Source organism: Pleurodeles waltl, chromosome 2_1 (genome assembly GCF_031143425.1).
Source record: "Pleurodeles waltl isolate 20211129_DDA chromosome 2_1, aPleWal1.hap1.20221129, whole genome shotgun sequence".
Classification (NCBI taxonomy): domain Eukaryota; kingdom Metazoa; phylum Chordata; class Amphibia; order Caudata; family Salamandridae; genus Pleurodeles; species Pleurodeles waltl.
In genome coordinates this window covers 321274947-321297725 of record NC_090438.1, presented here as the reverse complement: position 1 = coordinate 321297725, position 22779 = coordinate 321274947, and the positions used below count along the sequence as shown (strand labels likewise).

At 49.4% G+C, this 22779-nt stretch overlaps 1 protein-coding gene across 3 annotated transcripts in view; it reads right to left on the bottom strand.

The window, feature by feature from the left end:
- The window catches only part of LRCH2 (leucine rich repeats and calponin homology domain containing 2), a 743639-nt gene that overhangs the window by 429667 nt on the left and 291193 nt on the right, over positions 1 to 22779 (bottom strand). For all 3 annotated transcript variants that reach the window (XM_069212552.1, XM_069212555.1, XM_069212554.1), the window contains exon 7: positions 4314 to 4401. In XM_069212552.1, coding sequence (XP_069068653.1) covers positions 4314 to 4401 — 88 coding nt within the window. The remainder of the gene's footprint in view (positions 1 to 4313; positions 4402 to 22779) is intronic.

The following is a 22779-nucleotide window of genomic DNA, read 5'->3' as shown; positions in this document are numbered from 1 at the left end:
AATAATGGATTGCATGGCCTTCCTTCGGATGCCCAGGCAGCGGCTACGCAAGTCATTCAGTCAGGGCTGGATACCACGGACTCTGTTGCGCACATCTGGATTTTCTTCAGACGTTCAGGCCACGCTCTTGGACTTGCCTTTTGATGGGGCTAAATTGTTTGGATCTAAAGCGGACTCTGCGCTAGAGTGCTTTAAGGAGTGCAGGGCCACTGCTAAGTCCTTGGGCCTGCAGGCTGTTTCGACCCCATTTAGATCTTTTAGGCGCCTGCAAGTTTTTGGACGAGGGGCTTCCTTTCGTGGGAGATCGCAGCAGCCGGGACAGCAGTCTTCGAGCCTCCCTTATCGATCATTTAAGGGGCGGGGTAGGGTCCGCACTAGAGGGGCCACCCAGCAGCAGCACCCTTCCTCTTCCTCTTCTTCCAGAGGGATGCAACAAGGAAAGCAGCCCTAGTCCTCTTGCCATCGCGTTCCATGCCTCTCCGGGAAGGGGGAGGCTAGCTCTTTTTCTTCCCATGTGGGAGTCCATAACATCCGATTCCTGGGTCATCAACGTGGTGAGAAAAGGCTATGCCCTTCCCTTTCAGGAGATTCCCCCTCTCATCCCTCCCCGTCCTTCCTTTTGTTCAGAAGATCATCTCCTGTTGCTCGAACAGGAGGTTCTGTCCTTATTGTTGAAAGGTACAGTGGAGTTGGTTCCCAAGCAGGAGAGGGGTCAGGGATGTTATTCAAGGTACTTTCTGATCCCCAAAAAGGATGGTCGTCTGAGGCCTATCTTGGACCTGAGGATTTTGAATTGGTCCCTCAAGCAGGAGAAATTCAAGATGCTGACTCTAGCATAGGTACTTATGGCGTTGAACAAGGAGGATTGGATGGTGTTGGTCGACTTGCAGGATGCTTATTTCCATATTCCTATTCTCAAGTCACACAGGAAGTATATCCGGTTTGTGGTGGGGTCGCAACACTACCAGTTTGCAGTCCTTCCTTTTGGTCTTACTTCCGCACCTCGGGTCTTCACAAAGGTGATGGCGGTTGTTGCAGCCGACCTCAGAAGGAAGGGAATTGCAGTATTCCCCTTACCTGGACGATTGGTTGAGCAAAGCCAAGTCTCCGGGGCTTGTGTTGCATCATCTGTAGCTGTCAACCCAGTTGTTGTTCAGTCTGGGCTTTTCAATAAATGTGCCCAAGTCTCACCTGGAGCCCTCTCAACGCCTCCTCTTCATAGGGGCAGTACTGGACACTACATTGAATCGGGCCTTTCCTCCGCCACAGCGGATCCAGGACATTCAGGCGTTGATTCAAATGTTTCAAGAAGGAGCGGTTGTTCCAGTACTCAAGGTCCTTAGTTTGCTCGGTTTGTTTGCTTCTTGCATTCTGTTGGTCGCTCATGCACGCTGGCACATGAGGGCTCTTCAGTGGTGCCTCCGCAGGCAGTGGTTTCAACACAAAGGGGATCTCGAGGAGTCGGTAAAGATCTCCAGGGACACTGTGGCGGATCTCCAATGGTGGGCAGCGGACGGCAATCTGTCTCAAGGAAAGACGTTTTCACTGCCTCCTCCAGTGACCACAGTGATAACGGTTGCCTCCACCTTGGGGTGGGGAGCGCATCTGGGGGACCTGGAGATCAAGGGTCATTGGTCTCCAGTGGAGCAGATGTTTCATATCAATCTGCTGGAACTGCGGGCGATTCGTTTGGCCCTCAAGGCCTTTCTCCCTTCCCTTCGTGGTCAGTCGGTTCAAGTTCTAACGGACAACACTATTGCGATGTGGTACATCAACAAGCAGGGAGGAGTGGGGTCGTACCTTCTCTGCAGAGAGGCTCTACGGCTCTGGTCCTGGGCTCAGGACCATCGGCTTTGCGTAATAGCAAACCATCTGGCCGGGGTTGAAAACGTGTGTGCGGACAGTCTCAGTCAGCTCTTCTCAGATGATCACGAGTGGCGTTTCATCCGGATATGGTTCTTTACATCTTTCGGATGTGGGGTTTTCCCTGGATAGACCTTTTTGCCACTCGGGAGAACGCGCACTGTCCGTCCATTGACAGAACGAGAGAGTTCCGCTTGGATGACCAACTTTTTATTGGATACGTGGGGAATAGGAAGCGGAAGGCCGTCCACAAACTAACGCTATCCATGTGGGTCGTTCTTTGTATTAAGATATGTTATTCATTGGCGAAGAAGGATCCTCCTGAGGGGCTCAGAGCCCATTCCACCAGGGCCAAGTCAACCTAATCGGCCCTGGCCAGAGGTGTTCCAGTGGCAGACATTTGTAAGGCCGCAACTTGGTCTTCCCTCCACACCTTTGTAAAGCATTATTGCCTGGATTCGGAGGTGAGGAGGGATGGCCATTTTGCACGGTCTGTGTTGCAGGAGTTCTTGGTGTGACCAGACGGACACCCTCCTCCGAGGTGGTACTGCTTTGGGACTCTATTCATTTGGTGAGAAATCCACAGGTAGTTGTATCCATCAGAAGAGAAAGTTACTTACCTTCGGTAACGCTTTTTCTGGTGGATACACTAGCTACCTGTGGATTTCTCACGGTCCCTCCCGCCTCCCCGTTGTCTGTCTGGTCATACCGAGATCTCCTTGGGTGTGCATTTGTATATTTTATTTATGTATATTTGTGTATGTATGTATATATATATATATATATATATATATAGTTGCATTTCTGTTTATTTGCAAGTTCTAGAATTTGTTCATAATGGTGTAGAGCTTTTAAGAAGGTGCATTGGTATTGTTTCTATTATTGGCGATTACTTTTTCCATAAAGGTTTATTGCATATAGTTATGAAGTGTTTGGATTATCTATGTTTATCTATTCGTCTCAAGGGCATGTCAAAAATGGCGTAAACTGACGTCAGCACGCCGGCGAGGGCCTCTTATTGCCACGATGACATCAGGCGGAGCCGCGTGGAGTCAGGCAATTGTGACGTCCTCGCCGACGTGCAGAGCTAGAGAGAAGTTTCCATCGATTGCTACGCATGGGGAGAATTCATTAGGTGAGGAATCCACAGGTAGCTAGTGTATCAACCAGAAAAAGCATTACTGAAGGTAAGTAACTTGCTCTTTTATTTAAATATCTTTTCATCTCTTCCTGTGGTTTATCAATACATTTCTCATTACAGTAGGGGAACTATTAAATCATGACAATTTTTTGCATATAAAATAGGTTCCCAGTGCTACTGTGTTTTGTGGCACTGTATCCGCTTCAGATGAACACAAGGTTTCAAGTAATACTAGGAGAAATGAGAAATGATGATCCCCTTGCATACCATGGCAGCATCCTAATGGAAGTGGTATCTGAAACAGACATTTATGTGGTGTTATAATATTAATCATGCATTTTTTATGGAACTTCAACAATGTCAATTATCGTGATGTCATCAGGGTTATGGCCACATGTATAAAAGTTTAAAATTGTGAGTTCCTAATTACGATTTCCTACAAATCACAATAAGGTAATTGCTATTTCACATATTTGAAACTCTTGAGTTTCATTTGCGATTCTCAGTAGGTCGCAATAGACCTACCTCATGAATATTAACAAAGTAGGTCTTGCTTTGCGACCAATTGTGAATCACAATAATCACAGCGATGGTGGCCTGCTGGGTCAATGACTGCTTTTGAGATTGCTTTTAAGTTAAAGGAAGACAGGATGCATTTAAAAAAAGAAAATTAAACTTTTCTCTTCATTTTTCAAGAGTAGGCAATGGTGCGTGTGACCACTCCCTGCTCTTAAAAAATACTTCTAACAAACATTCTCATTTGCGAATGGGTTACTAGTAATTTGAAATTGGCGATAAACTATAAATGTTTTGCGACTGCATTTCGGTCGCAAACCATTCCATACCACTGCGATTCAGTATTAGAAAGGGATGCCCTTAGGACAGCCCTTCCTAATGTCGAATCGCAAAGCCAAATTGCGATTCGACAACAGGTTACCAAATCGCAATTTGGCCTTGGTACATACCAAGAAGCTTTTCACTGGTCGCAAACAGCCCGATTCTGCAAATCGGATAGTTTGCAACCTCTAAAAAGATTTGTACATGTGGCCATAAGGTCTTGTGACATCACTTCATAGGAAGATTGCAGGTTAAAGGTCATATGATGTCACTTCTAGTGATGTCATTAAGGTCAAGGGTGTGTGATGTCTCTTCCACTACCCCTGGCATTTTGATGTCACTGTTCCTTATTACCAGTATAAAGGAAAACTCCCATGCTTTGCAAACTGAATATTTACAGTATATTAAGTAAGTTCGTCCAGGCTGATTGACAAAGGTACCAAGAGATTCTGGCTTGCAGCTCGAGACTTACTTCAGTTGTAGATAGTCGTTTATCCCCATTATCACTCCCAATGCCTGAGTCGGGACCGTGATTCTTATTGGGATAAAAGTCTTCCATACTGCAAGGAAAGATGAATTCAAGTAAACAAAACGTGGGTTAACTTTCAGCTCAAAAGGCAGCTTGATAATGCACGAGTTGAAGATACACTGCACAATGTGTTATTTACACGCATGCTGCAATATCTTGCACAAACATCAAACACGCCTCAATACTGTGGCTGTAGTTTGGTCTTTTAAGAAGAACAACTGACTATACAAATAGTTATGACTATTACCTACTTAATTTTAACTACTCACAATCACCTTAAAATAGGGTGACTGTGTCGTGGTTTTTTGCCTTACTGACATTTACTGCAACTATACAAGACTAGCCATGTGTCAATGTATGTTCAGTTATATAGGAGTGAAGTAAAAGGCATGGTTAGTATGAAGGGTAAAAGTTAACAATGGTGCAGGCTAAGTTACACTGAAAAAATATGAAATGCCCAACTATGAAGAGGTAGACCTTTTAAGTACTGCTTAGGGAACACATGAAGCTATTTCGCAAATAACACCTTTCGAGACAAGCCTAGAGACAACAAGCTCCGGTAAAGCCAATAATTTTGGGCCATGGGTGAGCTATTGGCTTTAGCAATCAGGTGGTGGTGGCAGACGAGGGGGGGAGGAAGGGTTGGGATAAGTTGAAAAGAAAAGAAGAGACTGGTGGGAAAACAAGAGCTTGCCAGTCTGTAAGTCGGGCCAGATTGGGGCCGCACAAAACACCTCCCTAGGACAGGGATGGCAGCCCAGGGAAGGCGAGAAGTCTGCAAAAATGGTGCACCCGGATTGGCGGGCGACCCTTAAATCAGCCAATTCGGGTGCTCCACCCCACATCAAGCACCAGGAGCTTAGATCCATGGTTGCCGTTGGATCCTTGTAGGAGCATTGGGCGGGAGAAGACTTCGCAGGAGGGTCAGCATCCCTGGTCCCTCAGGGTAGAAAACTCGTGGAGGAGCAGCCTTCTGATCCGCCGGACACTGGGAATTTCATCAACCATCGCCCAACCGATGCAGGAGCAGTAGGAGGTCCGCTCCAATGCAAGTTTGTAGCAGGGGAGCAGCTGTGCAGCCTCGTTGGCGGCCCCACAATAAGTTAGGCTGGAGGCCTCAATGAGTTCGCATTGGTCCACATACGGGCAGGTGAGTGGTGCGGGATTGCTGCCCCACAAGGACGATGTAGCGGCGATGAGGGTCACTTGGTGCTGGTTTCGGCTGTGTGTGTGGGATTCCCCTATCCATAGTAAGCGTCAAATTGAGCGTCGTTCGGCTGTGGGCCCAGTGTGCAGGCCCCTTGCTAGCATGAGCCAGAAGTGATCTGAGGGTCCACCCAGGCAGGTGGGGAAAGAGCTGCGCTCAAGATACAAGCAGTCACAGGCATAACAGGCAACAGTTCTGAGCTGGGAAATTCCCAGCCTCTCACTCTGTAGGATTAAGGGTTCAGGCTTTAGCAGCACCATGTGCATTTTCATATTGTGGGCAACTACAAAAAGTAAACGTTTAATTACATCATTGGCGGTAAAAGCCGCTTACCGCCGTGCAGAAGACCGCCAACACACCGCCGCGGCCACGGAATTCCACCACAGCTATTACGACCCACATCTCGAAATCCGACAAAATTCAGACACCCACACAAGTCCGCCACACCAAAGGTCAGTGATAAACTGGCGAAAACAAAACCTCCACCGTCATGCCAACAGAAATACGCCCATGCTATCACGACCCACGAATCCACGCGGCGGTCTTTCAACCGCGGTATTCCATTGGCGGTACACACCACCGGACTCAAAATACACACACATCTCCAAAACACCACCACATTGGACAATGTGAAATATACACACCTGATACACACACCACTCCCACACACCCAATACAATATAAAACAAACACCCACAAACCCCTACGACCAGTATTACAGAGAGAAGGCCAGAGAGAGACACCACCATCAACAAACTAGCAGCCACAGGCACTCAACACCATCACCCACACAATTGCCACGCACAAAACACCACACACCACTACATATCACCACACTTATCACCACACACACCACCCTACACATCACCTACACCACCCCATGGCACGGAAAAGACACCCCAGGTTCTCGGAGGAGGAGCTCAGGGTCATGGTGGAGGTAATCGTCCGGGTAGAGCCACAGCTATTTAGAGCACAGGTGCAGCACACCTCCATAGCTAGGAAGATGGAGCTATAGCGAAGAATAGTGGACAAGGTCAACGCAGTGGGACAGCACCCAAGAAATCGGGACGACATCAGGAAGAGGTGGAACGACCTACGGGGGAAGGTGCGTTCCGTGGTCTAAAGACACCACATCGCAGTGCTGCGGACTGGCGGCGGACCCCCACCTCCTCACCCACAACTAACAACATGGGAGGAGCAGGTCTTGGCGATTGTGCATCCTGAGGGCCTCGCAGGAGTCGGTGGAGGAATGGACTCTGGTAAGTCAAATCTTAACTATCATATCCCCCACCATCCCTGCATGCTATCACAGACCCCCACCCTCACCCCCTCCCCTATCACTCCAACTCCTCACAAATGTACTAAACACAAACCACCCATCCCAACACCAAGCCCTGCATGCCAAAACAAAGCATGGACACCCATCACTAAAGCATGCCCACTGCACATACCCATAACACCCCCCTCAACCATCATCACACAAGCCCCCACACAGGAATGCTAGCACTGGGGTACGCGGTCACCCACCCATTGCACACCATGACACACACAGAAGCAATAATCATGCTTTTACACCCCTGCAGGACCACTACCCAACGTCACCAGACAGGAGGGTCCAGACATCTCCACCCCACCCACAGAAGAGGCCCAACAATGATGACAGCAGCTCTGTCCAACTGGATCCAGATGACCAGCCCGGACCATCACGGGCCTCGGGACAGTCGGTTCCCCTCACACAGGCACAGCCCACCCAGACCTTCCACCCTCTGGTAAAACCAGCACAGCACCCACCCAGCGGGCCCATACCTCCGTGCCCAGGACATGTCAATCAGCTGTGTGTCCACAACTACAGGGAACCCCGGATAACCCACCACCCCAACAACAGCAGGGACCTGGGGGCAGTGGCAGTGGGCACACGGTCCAGGGGACGGAGGCACAGGAACACAGGGGAACTGGGAGGGCTGCTGTGCGACAGGGGGCAGACAGGCCAAGGGAACCCACTCTCCACGAGGCCCTCTCCTCCATCATGGGAGCGTACCACCACTCCCAGGAGACGATGGCAATGGTCCTGGCCAAGTTTCAGGAGACCCAGCGCATGCAGGAGAAACAGTATTTGGGGTTCAGGGAGGAACTCAGAACCATCAGCTCCGCCCTGGGCAACATCGTAGGTGTGCTGAAGGAAATACTTAACACCAGGAGGGACACTGTGGCACTCCAAGGGGACCCTGACACTAGCATGGACGATGAACTGCCCACCACCTCCGCCGGCGCTAGTGGACAGGAGGCACCGCCACAGGACCACCACACCAGTACCCCACCCCCTGCAGACGGAGAACCACCCCGCAAGCGGTCCCTGAGATCCAGGACAAAGACAGAGAACGATGCCAAGACCCCCGCCAAGAAATGAGACCACCCTGATTGTCATCCTACTGTCCCACTTTGTAACCCTGTCCATATTGGAACTGCCCCAGCTCCACTTCCTATGCCCATATGGCCAATGCACCTGTGAGACTAATAGACTGGACTCTGCCATGGACATTCCTCCACCATCACCCCTCACCATTTTACAACCCCCCTCCAATACTGAGCACTTCAATAAACACCCTTGAACCACAAAACAATCTGGAGTCAGTCTGTGATTTCGAAAATGTGTATTAGCAATGACAGTGACAAAATGCGTTTTCAAATGTAATGTCAACATACCTATGTCACACATCTCAAGTCCATGAGGAATCTAAGCACATGACACACGTTGGAAACCACACCTGTGAAACCGTAAGGGAAATGTACAACTCAGTGACCATATACAGGTTGAAATCGACAGACAGGATAGAGGTAGAAGTGTGAAAGTACTTGTAGTAGGCAGGAATGTTTTCTCACCTGTGTGTCACTGGAAATATTGCTGGATAAATGAGTCCCTGTTGTCAATGTCTTCTTCCTCTGCTTCCTCCTCATCACTGTCCACAGGCTCCACAGCTGCCACAACACCGTCATCTGGACCATCCTCCTGCAGAAAAGGCACCTGTCGTCGCAAAGCCAAGTTGTGAAGCATACAGCAGGCCACGATGATCTGGCACACCTTCTTTGGTGAGTAGAATAGGGAACCACCTGTCATATGGAGGCACCTGAACCTGGCTTTCAGGAGGCCGAAGGTGTGTTCGATCACCCTCCTAGTCCGCCCATGGGCCTCATTGTAGCGTTCCTCTGCCCTGGTCCTGGGATTCCTCACTGGGGTCAGAAGCCATGACAGGTTGGGGTAACCAGAGTCCCCTAATAGCCACACACAGTGCCTCTGGAGTTGACCCATCACATAAGGGATGTAGGCGTCATGCACAGAGCCAGGGAACATAGCATTTACTTGGGAGATGTACTGGTCTGCCAAACATACCATCTGTACATTCATGGAATGTTAACTCTTCCGGTTCCTGTACACCTGTTCACTCCTGTGGGGGGGGGACCAGAGCCACATGGGTCCCATCAATGGCACCTATGATGTTGGGGATATGTCCAAGGGCATAGAGGTCACCTTTAACTGTAGGCAAATCCTCCACCTGAGGGAAAACGATGTAGCTCCGCATGTGTTTCAGCAGGGCAGACAACACTCTGGACAACACGTTGGAAAACATAGGCTGGGACATCCCTGATGCCATGGCCACTGTTGTTTGAAATGGCCCACTTGCAAGGAAATGGAGCACTGATAGCACCTGCACTTGAGGGGGTATTCCTGTGGGATGGCGGATTGCTGACATCAGGTCAGGCTCCAACTGGGCACACAGTTCCTGGATTGCGGCACAGTCAAACCTGTAGGTGATGATCAAACTTCTTTCCTCCACTGTCGACAGGTCCACCAGCGGTCGGTACACCGGAGGATTCCGCCATCTCCTCTCATGTCCCAGCGGACGGTGCCTAGGAAGGATAACAGCGACAACAGAGTCAAACAACTCCGAGGTATGTACCCACAGTCTACACAATACACCATTCATACACAAAATGTGGCCTTTATTTGTGTTGTGAGACAAGGCCTAGGTATGTGTGACGCAGTTGGTAATTAGGCCATGTGGGCCCCTGAAATGGCGGCTGCCTGACCTCTAAAGTGGGACAATGGGATGTGAGGTAACTGCGCTGGCGTTGTACACCGTCGCGGTAGGCAGTCGAAGACCGCAGCGCAATGCTGCATTGGTTAACATTGGACCCTATGGGTCCCAGGAGACAATGACGATGTACGCCGGCGGTGATGGTATGCACCGCCGCGGACGTGTCCGCCATTTTCTATCTGTTCAATCACTCGATACCTGATCTTCGACAGGAGAAGACCTACACTTCAAGTGCTGATGTGACCTCGGTCTGGAAGAGACAATGGCTCGTGCGTCTGGGGAAAGGGTCTTGCCTTCACTGCAGAGGAGTTGGAGAAGCTCGTGGACCGGGTCCTCCCCCAGTAGACGCTACTATATGGTCCTCCAGACCAACAGGTAAGTACACAGGGAGCACGTTGTATGGGCTATGCCTGTGTGGAGAGGGCTGGTTGTAAGAATGCAGAGGGCACAGTTCTGCGTGCATGAAGGACTGTGAATGCATGTGCCACATGGCAAGGGTAGGGATGTGGGCCACTCACTTAGACGGTGCAGTTGGTAATGACTTCTCTTCTTCCCCTGTACATGTCATGTAGGTCAGCGCCCACCAGAAGACGGATATTTGGCGTGCCATCGCCAAGGACGTCCGGACCCTGGGGGTCCACCACAGACGGAGCACCCACTGCCAGAAAACATGGGAGGACATTCGCCGCTGGAGCAAGAAGACGGCGGAGGCTCAGCTGGGGATGGCCTCCCAACGTGGGAGGGGTGCCCGTCGAAACATGACCCCCCTGATGTTCCGGATCCTGGTGGTGGCCTACCCTGAGTTGGACGGGCGCTTGAGGGCATCACAGCAGACACAAGGGGGTGAGTACAACATCATTCTGCAGACTTTGCGCGCAGTGAAGGTGTCTGGGTGGGGGAGGAGGGCTGTGGGTTTCCCTAGGCCAGGGCGAGTTCCGTAGGCTAGGCCCCTCCGTAATGCACGCCATGTGGCACCCCACCCCACCTCTGTAGAGTGCCAAGTACAGGTATTCATGCCCCTGTGTCATCTATGTGTGCAGATGTCGTCCATAGCCATGTAGGCCATATCCCAGGAATTGCATCTGTAGAGCCCAACAGCGCGACATAGTGCAGGGGGCTGCTGTGTCTGTATCGTCCGCCAACGGTAGCAGTAAGCCATGCACTCAACCTGTCTTTCTTCTGTCGTCCCCCCCTTTTTGTGGTCTCCCTGTTCTTGTGTGCATCAGCATCATCAGGCAGAGGTACAGTGGCATCGGAGCACGAGGGAGCTGCATCCCACATGGCCATGAAGGGCCACACCACGGACTCAGAATACACCAGTGGGACGGAGGGCGAGGGGAGCACCACGGCGGTCACAGGATCTGCAACCAGCGACACGGACTCGTCCTCCGATGGGAGCTCCCTTGTGGTGGCGGCAAAATCTGTGCCCCCTACTTCTACAGGTACAGCCGCCACCCCCCCCTACCAGCACTGCCCTCCCAGCAGCCCCTCAGCGTGTGCCCCGTGTCCGCTCACCCAGAAGGGTGGGCATCACCTTCGCCCCAGGCACCTCAGCCCCTGCCCCAGTCACCTCTGCTGCCCTCAGTGAGGAGGCCATTGACCTCCTCAGGTCCCTCACTGTTGGGCAGTCTACCATTTTGAATACCATCCAGGGTGTAGAAAGGGAATTGCAACACACAAATGCATTCCTGGAGGGCATTCATTCTGGTCAGGCTGCCCTTCATCGAACCCTGCAAACTCTGGCCTCAGCACTGATGGCAGCCATTGTACCTGTATCTAGTCTCCCCCCACCCAGACCCTGCACCCCAGCCTATCCCAAGCACACCATCAGACCAGCCTGCACACACCTCACCACACAAGGGAAGCTCAGGCAAACATAAGCACCACACATCCCACAGGCACTCACGGAAGCATCACACACATACAGACACACCAACATCCACTGCCTCCACTGTGTCCCCCTCCTCCTCGTCTCCCTCCTCCCTCCCAGTCTCGTCTACACTCACACCTGCATGCACTACCACTACAGCCACTACGTCCCGCACCAGCACACCCACCACCACACCCCGCTCACGTGCACTCACCACCCCCACTACCATTTACACGCCCCCTGTGTCCTCTCCCAGTGTGTCTGTGACGCCCCCTCGGAAGATACACAAATGCAGGCATACACCCACCCAACAGCCATCCACCTCACGACAGCCTCCAGCCCATGCACCTGCACCCAAATCGACAAAAGTTACACTTCCTACAACCACCACCTCTTCCTCCACTCCCAAACCCCCTCCATCTACCCGTACCAGTGTCTCCAAACAACTTTTCCTGTCCACCCTTAACCTATTTCCCACCACCCCCCCTCTTCCAACTCATAGGTCCCGTACTAGCACCTCAGCCCAAAAATCTCCAGGACCAGTGGTGCCTGTTGTTACAGGTATGTGGAGTGCACCGGCCACCAGGACAGCCAGTGTAGCACGGAGCCACAGCACAGCCAGTCCACCCCCTGTGAAGCACCAGAAGTTGGACAGTGCCCAGCGGGAGAGGGGGAAGACTCCAGCCAGCAAAGCCGCTCACAAGGGTCCCGGGGGGGAGTGCGGACTCAGCTGTGACTCCTCCCAAGGTGGGTAAGGGGCAGAAGAAATCTCCAAAGTCTGGGAGGAGCAGTACGGCGGAGAAGACCGCCATCATCCCCGCTGCCCAGGAGGCCACCGCCAGCCCCATCGTCACTGGTCAGGAGGCCACTGCCAGAGTCACTGCCCAGGAGGCCAGCCCCATCGTCACTGGCCAGGAGGCCACCGCCAGAGTCACTGCCCAGGAGGCCAGCCCCATCGTCACTGGCCACCGCCAGCCACAGCCCAGCTGGCCAGGAGGGCCCCGCAAGCCACATGCCAGCTGACCCATGAAGGACCGCCAGCCACAGTCCTGCTGGGCAATGAAGGACCGTCTTGGCAAGCACCACTGAACAGGCCAGGGACCGCTGAACAGGACAAAGACCCCCATGGAATGCACCGCTAGCCCATTTGCGGCAGGGGCAGTGAAGCAACTGGGACCGTCACGGGGTGTGTGCTGCACTCTGGGCACCAGTCCCCCTCCAGAACCAGTGGAGACTTGCATCCACCCCGTCTGTCCTGCACAGGATGAAGCACTCTGGGCACAAAGCCCCCTCCAGAACCAGTGGAGACTTGCATCCACTACCTCAGTCCTTGGCAGGATGAAGCACTCTGAGCACAAAGCCCCCTCCAGAACCAGTGGAGACTTGCATCCACTCCGTCTGTTCTTGGCAGAATGAAGCACTCTGGGCACAAAGCCCCCTCCAGAACCAGTGGAGACTTGCATCCAGTCCGTCTGTCCTTGGCAGGATGAAGCACTCTGGGCACAAAGCCCCCTCCAGAACTAGTGGAGACTTGCATCCACTCCGTCTGTTCTTGGCAGAATGAAGCACTCTGGGCACAAAGCCCCCTCCAGAACCAGTGGAGACTTGCATCCAGTCCGTCTGTCCTTGGCAGGATGAAGCACTCTGAGCACAAAGCCCCCTCCAGAACCAGTGGAGACTTGCATCCACTCCGTTTGTTCTTGGCAGAATGAAGCACTCTGGGCACAAAGCCCCCTCCAGAACCAGTGGAGACTTGCATCCAGTCCGTCTGTCCTTGGCAGGATGAAGCACTCTGGGCACAAAGCCCCCTCCAGAACTAGTGGAGACTGTTATCCACTTGAGAGACTGTGGCTTTGCACTCCCCAGGATGGTACAGTGGGCAACCCACCCACTGCAGAGACTTGAGAGACTGTGGCTTTGCACTCCCCAGGATGGTACAGTGGGCAACCCGCCCACTGCAGAGACTTGAGAGACCGTGGCTCTGCACTCCCCAGGATACATCAATGGGCATGGAGCCCCCTCGTGGATCTGGCGTTGTGCACTCATCCGGCTGAGGTGCCCCCCGTCCCTTTCCCCTGAGGTGCCTGTTGTATTTCTATCTGATGCCCCTGCAGTGTTCTCTCCGTTTTGATCGGGTATCTTGTGTGGGCCTCGCCCATGCATTTTGGGCCCAGTGGTCCACGGACAATGAATGGTGCAATAGTGCAATACCTGCACTACTAATCGTGGTGTATATTTTGTTTAATGTGTATATATATATATATATATGTATATAGTTGCTTACTGTATTTTGATATATTACAATGGTTCAACTCATTTCCTTTTGTCTTTGCATTCTTCCGGGGGGGTTAGGGGTTGTTACTGTAATGTATAGATATGCATTGGTGTGTGTGTTGTAGTGGGTGAGGGTCGGGGTGGGGGTTGGGATGTTGGTTGTGTGTGTGTCCCTGTGTTTTTACCTCCCCCCTCCCCTATGTTGTAGGTGCAGTACACACCGTGGTCTTCCACGCCGGCGTTGATGATCCTCGTATAGGAGCAGGAAGACTATCGCAGGGAGTATATGGAGTTCCGGCTACATGGTGCCCTCGTTCCTCATGGAGTGTGTAGAGGTGAGCGTTTTCCCTTTGAAATGGCTGTTTCTGCCGTGTTTTTATCCGCGGTGAATCCGCCCCGGGAAAGGTGGCGGATTGGTAGGTTGTGATACTATGGGAGGTACATTGTCCTCCGCCTGTCTGTTGGCGGTGACCGCCGCGCTGTTTGTCTGTAATGCCGTGGCGGTCGGAGTGTTAAAGTGGCTGTCTTTGTTGGCGGTTTCCGCCACGGTCATAATTCCAATTCTTTTACCGCCAGCCTGTTGGCGGTTTTACCGCCGCTTTAACACCGTCCACCAGGGTTGTAATGACCCCCAAAGTCACAAGAATGGATTAGCGCATTGGGTACAAACAATCATGGGCAACACCAGTGGCCTAGTGGTTAAAGGGCCTCACATTAAAGGTTGAGGTTTTCAGTCTAGTGGTGTCAGTGGTCATCCACCCCCTACTAGGACCTGAGGGTGAGTGGGGAACAATCATGGAGGAGATGAATTGCAAGGGCAGGGAAAGGAAGCACCCTGCTCATTTTAGGGACAACATGGAGGCCATACCACCTCCAAGAAAGCAAAAATTAGTCACAAACAATTCTGGGCCTGAGCAGGCTGCAGATTCGGAGGAGCTACTGGCAAATGCACAGGAGTTACTGGCCCAGCAGAGAAAGGTGCAAGGGAACAAGCCTGGCACCGAAGCAGCTAGAGACTGGGTCACCAAGAGGAGGCCAGGCACCTAGCCTAAGGGCCCCAGGCAGAGGGCTCATGAAGCCAGAACGGCAGCACCCTCCACGGTCACGAGGGCACCGGGGCAGGGCACCAGAAGAAACACCACCATGGTGCGGAGGGACATAAGCAAAGCACCTACCGACGGGGAGCAAGGCGGCATATGTCACCCGGTTTTGCACGATGACGAGACCAGGTCAGAGGCCATGGACCAGGACAGCGAGGGTGAGCACTAGGAGAGGCTTGAAGCCTGCACAACAGCAACCTCTGGGAACAGCCATGGACAAACAGTAGCACATGAGGGTGAGACACAAGCGCAGCGTGAGGGACAAGGCTGGGGGACAATCAATGGCAGCATTACCAATTTTGGGACCCAGGTTAGGGTGGTCAATGCAACACAACACAAGCTAGCAGGGTTAGTGGGTCCCCCCCCAACTCCAATCCACCTCAACACCAACAGGGGCATCCATGGTCGGAGAAGTGGGCTCCTGGGCACAGCACCCCCTCCGGCCCCCATTTTCAGCTAACCCTTGGTGGGTGTGGCTGAATGCAGGATATCCATCCAAATGCGTTACCCAGCATTTCCCTGGCCTAGCCCGGTTGCCTAGCAATCTCCATTGGTGGGGGGAGCACAAGCTGACAGGACACCTATGGGGCCCACACACAAAAGGGCAGGAAACAGAGACAGCGAAGAACACCAGTGATAAAACACAACCTTTAGGTAGAGCGGAGACAGACAGGACCAGAATAGGAGAAATAGAACGGGCAAAGGACAAGCACTCGGAAGAGGCTTCAGGGGCGCTAGGGGCAGGCGACAGAGAGCACTAGTGCAACAGAGGGAGGGCCAAACCTCACAAAGGTGTGGACTGGAGGCGGGGAACATATAGGAGGAATGGGCAAGCCAGGTAGTGAGTATATCAGGCAGTCGCCTGGTGATCCTCCCGTTATAGCAAAGAAGACAGGCCTAGCCAGCCTTATTTCGCTCGCAGTTAAATAAATAATTTATTGAATTTTTTTCCTTGCTCGAGGTGAGGCTTGGCCTGACCGCACAAGATAAGACGAGAATATAAGAGACAAGCGCAGGCCAAGGGTTGAAAGATCCATAGAAAACTGTCTCAATGCGGTTTGCACTTTAACCAGCGAATTCTTTGAAAAATTCTCAGAAAGCGCAGAGGCATTGCTCTTACAAGAACAGAGAGTCAATGCTGCTCAGCAGAAAAACCAGAGTCAATCTTGGCTGTGTTGTGATGAAGGTTTCAAGGAGAAGATGCAGACCTGGCCAGTCATTGAGTGGGACCAACAAGATGTAGAAAGGTTCACCAACTACACAGTACCCACCAGGGAAGCCATGCTTGAATGAGAACTTAGCTTTCGTCCATCATGGGGTAAAGGAAGGGCCGAGGGCAAGCAGAAAGCGCATACAGGAAGCAAGCAAGGCAAACCCAAAAGCCCCACATGCTGGAAGTACAGCAGAGATGAGTGCAAGTGGGGGCAATCCTGCAAATTCAGGCACAGCTGTAGCAACTGTGGGGGCAGGGGGCACCCAGCATACGATTGCAAAAAAATGAAGGCGGTCTCCGATGGGAAGGACGCTAACAATAGGAATAAAACACAGGTGAGCCAGCGTGAGACCCAAATCAGCCCTGTCACACTTCCCACTCCTATTAAATTAAGTCAACTAGTAAGCATCTTGGCTAAGTATCCTAGGGAAAAAGAAAAGCAGCTACTGAATGTTTCAGGTACAGCTTCACCGTCCCCTATGAAGGACCCTGTGAGTTTTGTTTGTGCAATAATCTAAAGTCAGTTAGAGACAATCAGGCAGTCACTAAGCAAAAAATAGCACAGGAGCTCGCACTAAGCAGGGTAGCAGGCCCCTATTTCCAACCACCAGTGAACATATTCTTAGTCTGATTTGCATATGGCTGGGTCCAAACTGGGGTGGCATGGTGAGCTACAGAACAATGGATTAAACCCAGATCTGTGACTGGGGGTAAGTATTTGTAATGTTTCAGCACTCCCTCCACCATCCTTTTGTGTTGCTAAAGTTGTCTTAAGTGTGAGGGTGTATGCCCAGACGTGAGTCGTGTACTCACTGTGCCACTGGATTCAAGCAATCCTGGCTAACGAAGGGTGATACCCTGAAACCGGTCCCAGGATGCCTGTTTCCAGTCCAGTGAGGACCTGGCCTGGAAGTTTGGGCTAGACAGTTCCCATCGGGAACAGGGTCTAGCCTGATTCGCATATGGCTGGATCCAAACTGGGGTGGCTTGGCGAGCAAAAGAAAAATGGATTAAACCCAGATCTGTGACTGGGGGTGAGTGTTTGAAATGTTTCAGCTCTCCTCCATCATCCTTTTGCACTGCCATATTCTCAGTATCCCGCTAGGGGTGGTTCCCAAAAAGGAAGAGGGCAAATTCAGACTCATCCTCCATGTATCATACCCACTAGGTGAGTCAGTGATTGAGGGCCTGGTGCATGACAGCTGCTTGGTGTGTTACGCAAGCATGGAGGATACAATAGATCGCATCTTGGCGGCAGGAAAAGGGGCCTTGTTGGCAAAAACAGAATGATCTGGGGAACGGTGAAAGGTTGAAAGCTTGTACCCAGTCTTCAGAATTAAGAAAATACAGCATTCCCCACTGAGGGAAGAAGCTGCGAATATACCCAGCTCTTATATTAAGGTGCCATTCTGGGTCAGACAGTGATATCAATATTCGACATCCAGTTGATGCTTTAATAATTCCGATCTTTCACCATTCCCCAGGTCATTTTTTGTCCTGGTGAGACCCTAGTATCCAGCATGAGGGTTGAAACGCCGTCGACACGTTAATCAGACAAGATCTCTTCCATTATTTTTTTTAATTATCAATCAATGTATCGACAAGCATACTTTATAACTTAATAAGAGGCTGTCTTTGTGAGATACACCAAGGATCACAGAACTATAGGCAATTTCCTTATTGCTTTATGGTGGGGTCTCACTTGGGGATCATTTTTTTCAGTGGAGCGTTTTTGAAAGGCTCTAGACAGATGATCTGCATCTTCATGTAAGAATGTTTTGTATGAGTTAACCAGTAGCAAGATTTTCCTGCTATAATATGTAAATTGAATGAAAATGAGTTTCATATGGATATGAGTTTTGTGATAATTATACAGAGTGTCACATGGACGTTCTGTGTTGGTCTTGTATTTGTTTAGTGCGTCATTTTGTAGGCATGCACGTGTGTTGAATGTATGCTCGTTCCTACGATGTAACATGGTCGGGTCATATTTTTCTTTTAATGGGGGGTCGAGGAGTGGTAGGGTTTGAAGCAACACAGAGGGTCAGGGGCAAAGAAGCACACGGTCAAGAGACCACAGTGTTGAGCGGTGGGGGAGATGCACACATGCAAACAAGAGCAAACTGAAGGAGGCGGTAGAGCACAAAAGCACACATGCTCGAAAAGGCAACATGGAGGAGAGAAAGAAGCACACAAACAAATGACAGCAACATAGAGGAGAGCAGGTGGTGGCACAGAAGCGTATGGGCGAGAAACAGTAACATGAGTACATGCGAGGGACAGCAGAAGGGTGAGAGAACGCAGCGCCAATTGAAGAAAAAGGTGCAAAAGGGAGACAGCTGAAAAGCACACTTGTGGAGTGCTTGATCACAAAGGAAAAAAGCACTCCAAATGCGAGTAGTGGGTGGAGACAAGTTCTTCAGCCATGCTCCAGGGCTGGGACAAACAAAAGTAGTAAAAGTAAATTCCTCAAAAGCTAACCAATAAGAAGAAAGTAAATGTGAGTGACAATAAAGCAAACTAAAGATACGCAATGGGCGGGTCTAAGCCTACTGTAAGCTGACAATATATATCACAACAGACAGGGCATGCACTCTCTCGAAAATGAGACCTAAAACACCATGAACTACCAACACACATTTATTTCATTCTTTCCTAACAAACATACTCACACAAAAAGTATAGCTGTAGCAGCAGAAGTCTGCCAAAATCACTGTGATTACACCGGTACACTAGGGAATGCAACAAACAAAAAAGCTACAATTTTTTCTGAAAAATTAAAATGGCAATGTTAAGGCACATTTTGCTTTTAATTAGACCAATTTTATCAGCTGAGTGAACTGTTCTACTCTCCAAGTGAAATGTGAAAATTCACTTTTGGGGAATGCACCAGAGGCCAATCTTCCTGAACAGCAACAATAACTTGTGCTTATATTGCGTTATACATTCTTAGGCTTTAAAGGCATGTTTAAAACAAATATTACTATAATGATCATGGTTTATCAATCTCACAAGGATGATAAATGGATGTGACTTTGCTAAGATACGAGGCAATGATCCTTTGGTTACACGTAGATTTCTGCAAAGATGCTTATTAACAAATTTAGATTTTGTTAGTCAAATGCCTATGAGAAAAACTTTTTTTCTTCTAAACTTTACTATTCCCTAGTGGAAACTAGTAGAACAGTAAACACGGGAAACGAAGTAGAAGATTACCAAAAAGCGCCATAAAGTGCAGTTATCATATTGAACATTAAATCAATATCCATTAAAAAAATATAAAAAAATAGAAACCCTTAGGAAAGAAATTGAAAATTCAACATGATGACACCCATGATCCAAGCAAGCTTTTAAATTCTAGCACTGGATGAAAAAGGGGCAAGTATACAAGCATTTGGTGCAGGAAGGTAAGTTAAATACTAAGAGGTAGCTTGGCAGCCATATCTTTGCTGCGTTGGAGCTTATTATGTGTACCAACATCAACAAGTATGCAACCAAACCTCTTCTTTACCACAACCACAATGGATAAGTAAACTCTAACAAAGAGTTGGTATGTCTCACACACAAACACACACACACACACACACACACACACACACACACTTCAGTGCCAACGTGAAATGCTTCCCTGGATGATGTCATTATGTTGCTAACCTGAATGCCAGTCAAGTAGTCAAATGAACTCAAAAGGAAGTTTGATAGTACCTTGACATGAATAGTGAGTCGGTGAGCAATGTATTTCGAGAAACGCAAGAATACTTACTTTACTTTGAAGGCGTAAAGCTCCTTTACACTTCTTGCCAAAGTCAGAGCCAAGAGAAACACTGATTTACATAGAAGATATTTAAGATCTACTCTACTGATGGACAAAAAGGCCGGAAGCATTGGTTGACTTGAGTACTGTGTTCCCTTCACATGGCACTGGAGGTCAGCAAACTGGAGAAAGGCCCTAAATAAGCCTTTCATGATCTGTTTGATGATCTCCTGAGAAAAGGAGGTGGGGCATTACTTGATCTTCTGAACAGTGATATTTCTGCCAAATTGACACTTATTGACGAGTACATAAGGCCATCCTGGAACAGGTGGAGCAGAATCAGCAGAATTTGGTGTAGTTGTATGGAGATGAGATTCAAACCTTTTGTCTCACACCAAATGAAAAAAGTGATCCAACTAGGTGTTTAAGTTTTTGAATTGGTGAGGGGTGCACAATTGTGCCTATATTGCTCTGCAATCTGGGTAGATGTCTAAATATCAGAATTCTAGATGGCCAAGAACCAAGCTGTCAGGCTCAGCAATTTACAGTTGTGATGCAAGATCTAACCATTGTGTGTGAAGATAAGTTTTGGGTGGATCTTCAGCAAGGTTAGCAAGTATCAGGGCATCTGCATCATGTCTGTGTACCTAAAGTGCAGTGGCCATGATAGAGCTATATGTATCAGCTAACATCCAGACAATGTCCTCATGACAATGCATGTTTCCATAGAAGGTTAGGGGGCTCAAATGCAGACACTATTGATAAGAAGTCTGGGATCAAAAGAGGGATCCATCTACACCACCATCACATTCCTTCCACGGCTGAAGAACACGGCCATTCTGATAAGAACCAGCTAGACCTCCATGTTTTACATCATCAGATAGAGAGGCACAGGTATCATACCCTTTTTCTACGTGTAGGCCAAAAATGATGCTAATCTTCCTTGGTTATTCCTCAAAATCACAGAGGTGGCACTGGCATTCTAAGACAAACTTTAGCAGAACAAATTTCTTAGCTCACCTTTTACAAAAGGGCATGGAAATGGGCAATGGCACCAGGTGGCATATCCTGTGACAAATGTGTATTGACTCCTTCTCGAGATAGAAGAAATCTGATCCATTCCTCATTTTCTTGTGTTTGCTTTCTTTGCCAGCATAATTTTTCACAACTTTGCTTATCGCCTCTTGTTTTTGTGTCATGGTCAGTAACCTGCTGATCCTCTATGCTTCTGTCCAAAGGCAAGGGAGAATACTGGGTGTCAATGGCTCTCGAGGCGGTGGCAATGGAGGTTGAAGCAGCTCTGGAACGGCTGGTACAGAAGGATATTGCTGAGGAAGCAGCTGAACTAGTCCCTGCAAAGCATATCAATGCTACAGCCGTAGAACTAACTTAGAACTAACTTAGGGTAAGTCTCCATCATCTACTGCCAAGCAGTGTTTGCTTCAGACTGCAACATTTCAATCAGATAGATCAGAGTCTCTCTTCCGGAGGTACACCTTTGCTAATTTGGTGTCTAATGTCACTATCTGCTGCAGTGTCAATAACCTGGTTGGACATCAGCATTCCTCCCAGAAGGGCCCTTGAAATCTTGCTCGTCTTCTCGTGGCAGTTTTTCAGTGAACCTCTGCAATCAGACCCAAACACATCTGTCACTGTAGTCTAGCAAGGCTGTGGCACTTGCTCTTTTCATGCTTTTGGCTGCTATGCCACACCCTTTCTTTCCAACAGAGTCTGTCTGCTTGCTCCCTGGGGCAGCAGTGGAATAATGTGCAACTGCATGCAATTTCCTTTCTGCACACACTATGACAAAATCAGGCGGTGAAACAATTCTAACGAACAGACGGTCCCGATCTAGTGCTTTATATTTTTGTGCAGTGGAGTAGAAGCATATTTTGCAGATGCTGGAGAAACGAATATTTACATTGCTGGTTCCAAAAGACCAAGGACTAGAGGCAATAAAGATCAAGACGACGCCCTGTGATATAACGTTGCAAAGATTACTGACATAAAGGTGTTGATATGGGTTGTTAAGCTTTTCTGCTCACCTTAACAATACCTTTTTAAAAGGTACTGATGTCATCAATAGGTGATATTCTTGTAAGAAGAGAATCAGATGAAGTTACAATGGTCCCTGCTAGAGGAACCTTCTGAAATAAAGAATGAATTCTAAGGGAAGTGACTACATTTCCAAGGAGTTCAGTGATGATCTGACCTTTCACTATGGCATCTAGGGCTAGAAGACAGTTCTAGTACATGATCTCATTTTATGAGGAGGCTTGGTAGGAGCTGACCTATGCAGCACTGGTGTCACCTGTGGGATCAAAGGTGACTTCAGCCACTATGGTGACATCGAAGTTACTAAGGTGTGCTGAGGAAAAAAGTGGCAAGACTGGACTCCAGGGAAAAGGCGTAAGTGATAAACTAACCAATGCAGTGACATTTTGGTGGGAGAGAACAACCTGGAGTATTCCAAATTAGAAGACTGTGGCAATCTTCTCTTTTTGAGGAGACGGACTCAAGTCATCAAGGGTGAAGCAGATCCAGAGGACAATCTTGGTTTTGTTAGAGGTCTCAACATCAGTAGAGAGTGTCTTTTTGGTCTCCACATTGATGAAGAGGGCATCTTTGGTGTCAGCTTTAGGGGAAGCAATTTCAACATTTAAGGAGGTTTCTACAGTAACTTACTGTGCCTTTCAATATCAATAATTTCAACATCGTGTATATCCCATGTTCTGATGGGAAAAATATTGCCACATTGATCGTGACATCAAACAGGAATGTTGTTTTCTCTCCATTTTGCTGCACTCCTTAAATCTACTTCTTGTCTCTTGAGTGTGAGGCAGGTACTGAGGTAGACATGAAGTCGCTTCTAGAGGCCGTGCAGCCTAATATTTTGC